Here is a 9,380-nt window from a genome sequence, read left to right on the forward strand (position 1 = left end):
TTCTATGAATCATCTTGCTCCAAACACCTTTTACTAGCTTTCACCAGGCTTGTTCATAGGTTACCCTGAGCACAAGTCGCAGACTGTGTTTGTGCATGTACAAGTGTTTGTGCTGGCTGGTTTTTAAAAAAATACATAGTAGTTATTTTTATTATTTATATCTCACCCATCTGGCTAGGTTTCCCCAGCCACTCTGGGCGGCTTCCAGCAGAATATAGAAACATAATTGAATGTCAAGCGTTAAAAACTTCCCGATACAAGGGTTGCCTTCAGATGTCTTCTAAAAGTCAGATAGTTGTTTATTTCCTTGACATCTGGTGGGAGGGCGTTCCACAGGGTGGGTGCCACTACTGAGAAGGCCCTCTGCCTGGTTCCCTGTAACTTCACTTGTTGCAGTGAGGGAACCGCCAGAAGGCCCTTGGAGCTGGACCTCAGTGTCCGGGATGAACGATGCGGGTGGAGAAACTCTTTACGGAGCAGTAGCTCAACTATTGGGCACACAAGTTTCACACTCATTGAATGCAATGTGTGAACACCCTTACGCACAATAGCATAGAGGTGGCCTTGAGACTTGTAAGACAGTTGGAATGCATGTGGGAATGTGAATGTATAGAACACAAAATCGGAAGACCCAAGAACAGCCGTGAGGAAAAAAATTAATGAGAAGAGCACCACTGATAGAACGGATACTCTTAATGTACGAGCTCCGTTGTGGTTAGCTGAAGTAGCAACTTCTAACGTGCTGTTCTTTTGTTTCCTTCAATTTCAGGAAAACATAAATGACAAAAACGTTCCCTTCTGGTTGTGGATTGAAGGCATCCTTGACCTCATTAAGAAACATCTTCTCGCCCTCTGGAACGATGGGTAAGAGTTTCAGAGGCTTCTTGAGGGCAGTGGATGGGCTTGAAATCCTAAATAAAACCACGTCTGGAATTATTATTATTAATAATAATAATTAATAAATTTATTATTTATACCCCCACCCATCTGGCTGGGTTTCCCCAGCCATTCTGGGCGGCTTCCAACAAAAGAATAAAAATACATTAAAACATCAGTTAAATAACATTAAAGGTGTTCTGGTTGGAATTGGGTATCTTACAATGCAGTCTTTGTGCATTTACTCCATGGAATTCATGGGGTTTTATTCCCAGGACCCTTGTCTTCCCCCTTGAAATCAGTGGTGCTTAAACAATGCTTAGCTTTGCCACCACCGAAAAAAGGGAGAACATTTTGCATATGGAATAGTCTTGGGGGCATGAGGAGAGAGAAACACAATGAAGGAGATTTCAGTTTTAAGGTAAGAAGGTTTACGGCAAGGACGGGAATCTGTCGCCCTGCAAATGTTGTTGCAATTCAGCTCCTCCCTGCCCCCGCCAGAATGACAGACAGTCAGAGATTTTTGGGAGTTGCAGTTCAGCAGTGTCTGGAAGGCCACAGTTTCCCTGCTCCTGGTTTAGGGACTGTTGTCAGAACGGCAGCTCAAAGACCCATTAAAACGCAGTTTAAATGGCTTATTATATATCTGCTGGTAGGCTCCAAACAACAGCAGTCTAATTAATTGTGTAAACAGTAATTGCTCAGACCGTGAAACGATAGGCAGTGCTGAACGTGTACCCATTTCTCAAAACTTTAATTGCCCTGAAATTGCTTTTTTTTTTTTATGGAGCAGTATAAAGTATATATGGGGAAGAAGCTGGGGGATAAATATACCTCTAGAGAGCTATTGTAGCTTGTTATCCACAGCATAGCAAACAGGTTTACTGAGAACATAAAAGCGTTTTTATGGATTGCCTTTGTTATGAAAAAGCAAGTAATGTAAAGAGACGGATAGCTGGGACCTGCTGGAATATTTGCAGTATATTTGGGAGCTTCTAAACAGTGAAAAGGTTCTGCCTTGTCCCCTCCCCTCCAAATTAAGGTGAAGGAAATGAGGAACAATTAGCAAGTCGCATCCCTAATTTATAATGCAACTTTCGATTTTGTGGTCAGTAAAGGTGGGTATTTTCTTACTTAATAGTAAAACCCAACTTTCACTCCAATGATTCTCCTAAATCTGTACTGCTGCCACAACGGGGGTGGAGACGCTCCTTCGGGTATACTGGGCCGAGGCCGTTTAGAGCTTCAAAGGTCAGCACCAACTCTTTGAATTGTGTTCGGAAACGTACTGGAAATACTCATTTGTAAGCCGTTTTGGCAGTTATGAGCGGATAGGACTTTACCATAAATCGGTGCGCTCTGGATGTTGTTGGACTTTAACTTCCATCAGCCCTGATTGATGAGAGGTGATAGTATCTAGACAATACCTTCAGGGCCCCAGGTTGGTGTCTTCTTGACTTGCTACAAGGCCAAAGTCCTGCCACAAATGTTTTTGTGCATCTGTGCTCTTCTCTTTTTGACATTTCAGAAGCATCATCGGCTTCATAAGCAAAGAACGAGAACGTTGCTTGCTCAAGAATAAGCCCACCGGTACCTTCCTCCTGAGGTTCAGTGAAAGTAGTCGAGAAGGAGCCATCACTTTTACCTGGGCAGAAGGACCACAAAATGGTAGGCAAACACTCAAAAAGAACACTCATGTGGTGTTCAAGGGCTTAATTTTTTTTTAATACATTTTAAAAAATATATTTTTTTGGAAAAAACCTATCCATTGCATATTTTTTTTGTGGCAGCCCATATACTAAAATTGGAACGATATAGAGTAGATTAGCATGGCCCCCGCGCAAGGATGACACGCAAATTCCTGAAGCGTTCCATTTTTAAATTTTTTGTGCATGTGCCATTCTTCCAAGTTTTTTGTCTGATACCTGCATACAAGGAATGGTAGAATTCGTAAAAGCATCTTCACGTGGAACACTACCAAGATTGATACAGTGGTACCTCAGGTTACATATGCTTCAGGTTACATACGCTTCAGGTTACAGACTCCCCTAACCCAGAAATAGTACCTCGGGTTAAGAACTTTGCTTCAGGATGAGAACAGAAATCGTGCTCTGGCGGCGTGGCAGCAGTGGGGGGCCCCATTAGCTAAAGTGGTGCTTCAGGTTAAGAACAGTTTCAGGTTAAGAACGGACCTCCGGAACGAATTAAGTACTTAACCCGAGGTACCACTGTATAAGAATTCCACACCGTGGATATTGCCAGTATAAGAACTGAATTGTATTTCCTGATCAATCTGCTAGACTTTAGTTTATCATAATATGTTTCGTTTGTATGATACGTTGGTCTATAGAACCATATATTTTAATATGATATGTTGAATCACATTTAAAAATAACTTATATACAGCCTGTATATTTGTTTGTGTTATTTTTTTGTGGCACAAATCCTCTCATGTTCATTGGAGCCTTGCTCTCCAAGCACAGTTGTTTTTTGAACTGGGCCTCCTACACAATAATAATGCTTATCACTAAGCTATGGAAATTTTCTCTTGCGCCCCAATTTCTCACAAAAAAAAATAAAAATTGGAATGTTCCTTCCTTTGAAACAAGTCTCTTGCTTCCTGTTTTCCTCTTGGCATAATTGTGGGAAAGGGAGCCTAGGCAGAGATTTTGAGAGAATGGAGAAAAACATGGAAGGAGAAGCTGGTTTGTTTTTCTGACTGCTGTGTAATTGGAATTTATAAGTTTATGGAACGCAGAAATTACATAAATTGTCAAACCATTCATTCTAGCACACGGGGGGGGCGGGGAGTGGGCACATAAATGGTATAATTTGGCATTTGAAAGATTGGCATTATTAATTATAATTTTGTATTGGCATAATGAGGCTTTTATTGGATTATTGTAATTGAAAACTAATAAAAATTATATTTTTAAAAAAATGGAAGGAGAAGTTGGCAACTTCTTAAGAGCCATCCTCCTTTTAACTCTGATGCTGAGGGAAAGCTCCTCACCTGCTAAATTTCTCTTCTGTTACAGGGTGGTGGTGAATGGCAACCCTAATGTGAAGGATAAACAGTAGATAGCAGCTTTCTGAGTTCTGTTAGCTTCTTAGCAGACCAAGTGTGTTGAAAGTTGAGTTTCTGATCTTGCTTTTAATTCTTGTCTCTCTCCACCCCCACTCCCCTGGCTATGTACCAGATAATTTCTGTCACTCAGTGGAGCCCTACACAAAGAAGGAACTCTCTGCGGTTAGCCTGCCCGATATTATTCGCAGCTACAAGGTGATGGCGGCTGAGAATATTCCGGAAAACCCCCTGAAATTTCTTTATCCAGATATTCCCAAAGACAATGCCTTTGGAAAATACTACTCCAGGCCCAAAGAGTGTGAGTACTTTTCCTTTGAAACAAAAACATGTGTCGTGGTCAGTTCCATGAAGCATCACTAGCTGAATTTGTAGCGGTGAAAAGCCATGTTATTTTTTTAAAAAAAACAACAACAACAATTTCCTCTCATAAATTAGCAGTGCCACCCCATCTTTTTTTCCTGGGCCCCAAACAGGGACTTGTGGGGGACGGGGCAGCTGTAAGGAAAATAGCAGAGAATAGCAGCAAACGGGTGATTTGAAATGTAGTTTTGTCCATTGCATTTTCCAGTGCTTTTTTTCTTTAAAAAAATGTTTAGGGGTGCTCTCGTTTTCCTATTCATATTGAAATACTGCCCCTCAATGAGGCCAGACTTGGATTCACAAAATGATTAGGGGTTTGCATCCCCCCCAGAAAAATAGCACTGGCTTTCCCCCCAGTTCTAGACCTGACGATGCACGTTCTGACAATTCTGGGTGCATCCGCTGCGATGTCATGGTCGCCAATATGGACAGAATTGTTACGGGGTTGGAATTCCAACATCAGTGTTTTCAATCGGCACAAGAGTTTCATCTTGCCGGGCAGAACAACCACACCTCTTCCCCCCACCCACCTTGTGCCATTGTGGAGGGTCTCTCTTTGCCCCACCCCAAGCCAATTGGGTGCAGAGGGTGGGGGAGCTCCATTGTACGTGCAGAAATCCTTGCTGGGGGCTTCCGCTGGCAAGTCTCGTTCGATGAAACCCAACCGTTGTCTTTACATTAAAGTGAAGACCCAAGAAACGTTGGGAGTGCTTTTGTAGTATTTTAATATTCTGTTAGGGACGCGGGTGGCCCTGTGGGTTAAACCACAGAGCCTAGGACTTGCCGATCAGAAGGTCGGCGGTTTGAATCCCCGCAACGGGGTGAGCTCCCATTGTTCGGTCCCAGCTCTTGCCAACCTAGCAGTTCGAAAGCTCATCAAAGTGCAAGTAGATCAATAGGTACCGCTCCGGCGGGAGGGTAAACGGCGTTTCCGTGTGCTGCTCTGGTTCTCCAGAAGCGTCTTAGTCATGCTGGCTACATGACCCGGAAGCTGTACGCCGGCTCCCTCAGCCAATAAAGCGAGATGAGCGCCACAACCCCAGAGTCGGTCACGACTGGACCTAATGGTCAGGGGTCCCTTTACTTTACTAATATTCTGTTGGAAACCACCCAGAGTGGCTGGGGAAACCCAGCCACATGGGCGGGGTATAAATAATAAAGTATTATTATTATTATTATTATTATTATTATTATTATTATTATTATTAGACTCCCAACTCGCGTCAGCCCCTGACCATTGGCCATTATTGGCTGAATGAACCAGTTCCATAGTTACTAAAACTGGGTTTTGTATGTGTTTTTCTTTCATCATTTTAGCCACAGAACCCATGGATGTGGACGGTGGAGGAAAAGGATACATCAAAACTGAATTAATCTCTGTGTCTGAAGTGTGAGTTTGCTGAGAAGACAGCTGAATGTACTTAAAAAAAAAACAAAAAACTATGATAGATGCTAAGAAGTGAAATTCCTGCGTTGTTATTACAGGGTAGAACACTCCCCACCCCCGCCACCCCACATATACACACACACCGACCTTTCTGCTTTTGCAGTGCGGACCTTCAAAGTGACCTCTGGGGTACCAGCACAGCTGAACTATATAACCTGTTCATGCCTAGGCTGACTCCAGAAGTTCCTCCATGGACCATCTTGCCTTCCAAACACACCATCACTTAGTGATGCACTGCGCGCTCGGAGGAGGGGGGTGGAAAAATCTCACGCACAAAGAAATATCAAAATAAAATGTTAATTTTGGATATTGGTATAATGTGCTTCTTTGGCGGTACTTAATTTGGGATGGACAACCAGATTTCCCCAGGGCTTTTTTTGTTTGTTGTTTTGTTTTTGGAAGGGGGGCAAAGGGTTAAGACTACTGGGTTGTCAGCTGGCAAGGGGATGCAGCTGGGGGTGGGGGGAGTCTAAAGGGAAGGGACTTGGAGCCTGGGCTGAGCCCAGAGGTGGTTCTGCAGAAAGGAGCAGCAATGCTTTAGGCAGGCAACTGCCTAAGTGGGGGGAGAAACCTGGTTTCTGTTTTCTCCCTGCCCCCTTCTGCTTGTCCCACCACTCAGGTCAGTCTTTCCTTTGCTAAATCTCTGTGTGGTCTCCCTGCCCACTGTCTGCATTCCTCTGTTTCCCCTTCCTCCATAAATCCAAAATTGTACCCTCCATTCCCTAGCTGCCCCCTCTTTCCCACTGGAACACTCAACACCTCCCCCCAACCCAGTCTGCCCCTTCAGTTTGTGTGTTTCCATATTCTGATTTAAAACTTCCCCCGTGTGTGTGTGTGTGTGTGTGTGTGAGAGAGAGATTGTTCCCCATCCATTTGACTCTCTCTAAACAAATTAGATTGTAAGCCTAGAAGGCAGGGACACTTGTCTCGTATGTGTTTTGATACAGTTCCCAGTTCTTAAATGCTAATAAAGTATATAGGCTCCTTCTCTATCCTAGAGAGCCCTTTTAGCAGTTTCCAGCTATATAATTGAGAACACAGTATGCCACTGTAAGTTAAATAATATTCCAGAATTCTCTCTTGTCCATCCATCGGGGAGCAGGCTCCATCAGCTTTGTAGCCACTCCCCCTGGGATGACATCATCAACCATATATGGGTAAATGGGTGGAGCTATAGCTTAGCAGTAGCGCAGTAATTTTGCAATCAAAAGGTCTCTGGTGTCTCCTTGTAGGTGTGGGAATCCCTAGAAAACCACTACCGGTCAGTGTAGATAATATTTCTCTTAACTGACCATATTTTTTAAAAAAGTGTTGTCCAATTAACCAGGATTGTCTTTTAAAATTGATTTAAAGGGTTTTTAATTAAAGTTTGCAGCCCTAATTTTTAATGTCACACTGGCCCAGCCTCCCAAAGTGTCCTAACAAATAGATCTGGTAAAGTCATGGTTTTTAGAAAAATAATAATAATGCATGACATGGCAACAGTTGGAAGAGTTTTAAGGCCATCTCCTTACAGCATGCCTTCATCTTCTTGCCTCACGTTTGCATTTTGCCATGCGTGAAGGAAAAGGTGCTTCTCTGTGAGTAGGAACAGGTCAAAGATGTGTGCTGCTCAAAGTTGAGAGGGTTGCCTCTGTATATTCTTTACAGTATGCTGCTTTTTCTGTGTGCAGTATGTAGGATATTCAAACACACAATCTCTCCCTGCCCCTCTGAATTCGTGCGCTAGCTCCTCACCGGGCTGCTTATATTTAATTGTGCATGCCTGAGCATGGATTGCATGCGCCGTGTATCAAATAGGAACCGCCTCCGAAGGTGTGGCTATCCTAACTTAACGCTTGCATTGCCAGTTAGGCCTCTGTGTACAGGGATGATTCCCCACTTGGGTCCGGTTCACGTTTGGCTCCTGTATTGGCAAGGGTAACGCTAGACTTCTGTGCCCTGGTAGTATTGGGGGATGCTGTTAAAATTCTACTGTGCTGTTCGAAGCGATCCGATTGTCTTAGCAGGGCAAGAAGGGTCCGCTGTTGGGTTTACATTGCCTTTGGGCAACGCTTAATAATTTCGAGCACTTTAAATTAACAGTTTGGCCAGAGGTATCCTGTACTGCAGGGGTGAGGAGAACCAGTCTCCCTCCAGATGTTGTTAGACTCCGACTCCCATCAGTCACACCCAGTTTGGCTTTTTGCTGGGGAAGGTGGGCACTGATCTCCCAACATCTGCTCGGCGTCTGGTTCCCCAGCTTTGTTTATACCAGGACTAGTGATTCCCTGGTTGCTCCCAGCTTATTAGAAACAGTCACGTTCTTGTTGTTTTCTCCCCACCCCCTCCTTCTTATCTTGCAGCCACCCCTCCAAACTGCAGAGCACGGACAACCTCTTGCCAATGTCCCCGGAAGATTTTGACGAGGTCAAACGAGCGATAGGCTCTACAGACATGATGGTGAGTCAACCACAAAGCCGGGGGCTTCTGAAGCCTTGCTTACCTGTCGGGCACGCTTATCTGTCATGGATGCAAGAAATTCACATAGTGCCGCCATCCCCGAGAGACTTAGCATGATTTTATATAATATAATAATAATAATAATAATTTATTATTTATACCCCGCCCATCTGGCTGGGTTTCCCCAGCCACTCTGGGCGGCTTCCAACTGAATATTAAAAACAATACAGCATCAGACATAAAAAACTTCCCTAAGCACTTGTCTTTTAAAAGTTAAATAGTTGTTTATTGCCTTGACATATGGTGAGAGGGTGTTCCACAGGGCAGGCGCCACTACCGAGAAGGCCCTCTGCCTGGTTCCCTGTAACTTGGCTTCTCACAGTGAGGGACTAGCAGCAGGCCCTCAGCGCTGGACCTCAGTGTTGTGGCTGAACGATGGGGGTGGAGACGCTCCTTCAGGTATACTGGACCGAGGCCGTTTAGGGCTTTAAAGGTCAGCACCAACACTTTGAATTGTGCTCGGAAACATACTTAGTAACATCATAGTAACACAGGGAAGAGCTTTTTGCTGAGCAGCAGTTAGTAAACCCTACAGGTGTGATTCAGCAATCCCCTACGGCAGTGGTTTTCAACCAGTGCATTGTGGCATCCTGGGGTGCCTTGAATCGTGGTCAGGTTTGCCCTCCCTCCCTCCCTCCTTCCTTCCCATCCTCTTCTCTGATGCCCTCCCCCTCCAGAGGCTTGCACAGCTGTTTGTTGAAGCGAATGGTGCCTCTGGGACCAGCCGGGGTGCTGGTGGCCTCAGTAAGCAAGCAAGCAAGTGAGGATTCCTAAGGAGAGGAGAAGGGAGACGGAAGGAGACTGAGGGAACCCTCCACAAGAGTGTCCAAGAAAGGGGTGAGGGGCTGACAGCTCGGCAGGCAAGGGGTGACAATTGAGCTCCTGAGACCCACAGGGGAGCCACAGAAAGAATGTAGTTGGTTGAGGAAGCAGTGGGCTCAAAAAAGGTTGAAAACCTCTGCCCTGCAGAACTGAAAAAGCTACCCTGGAGTCTGTTAGCTTTAAGGCAAAATTGTATCTTAAAAAGCAGAGACATCACCTTGCCAACAAAGGTCGGTATAGTTAAAGCTATGGTTTTCGCAGTAGTGATGTATGGAAGTGAGAGCT

At 44.6% G+C, this 9,380-nt stretch overlaps 1 protein-coding gene across 3 annotated transcripts in view; it reads left to right on the forward strand.

Moving 5' to 3' along the window:
• STAT1 (signal transducer and activator of transcription 1) overlaps positions 1-9,380 on the forward strand; it is a 44,152-nt gene that overhangs the window by 30,036 nt on the left and 4,736 nt on the right. For all 3 annotated transcript variants that reach the window (XR_013991336.1, XM_081024071.1, XM_081024070.1), the window contains exons 19-23: positions 770-864; positions 2,405-2,544; positions 4,077-4,262; positions 5,642-5,714; positions 8,117-8,213. Coding sequence is in view for 2 of the 3 variants with exons in the window: in XM_081024071.1 (XP_080880197.1) it covers positions 770-864; positions 2,405-2,544; positions 4,077-4,262; positions 5,642-5,714; positions 8,117-8,213 (591 nt within the window). In the remaining variant the exon portion in view is untranslated. The remainder of the gene's footprint in view (positions 1-769; positions 865-2,404; positions 2,545-4,076; positions 4,263-5,641; positions 5,715-8,116; positions 8,214-9,380) is intronic.

This window comes from Podarcis pityusensis (genome assembly GCF_964106645.2).
Source record: "Podarcis pityusensis genome assembly, chromosome: 1".
Lineage (NCBI taxonomy): Eukaryota > Metazoa > Chordata > Lepidosauria > Squamata > Lacertidae > Podarcis > Podarcis pityusensis.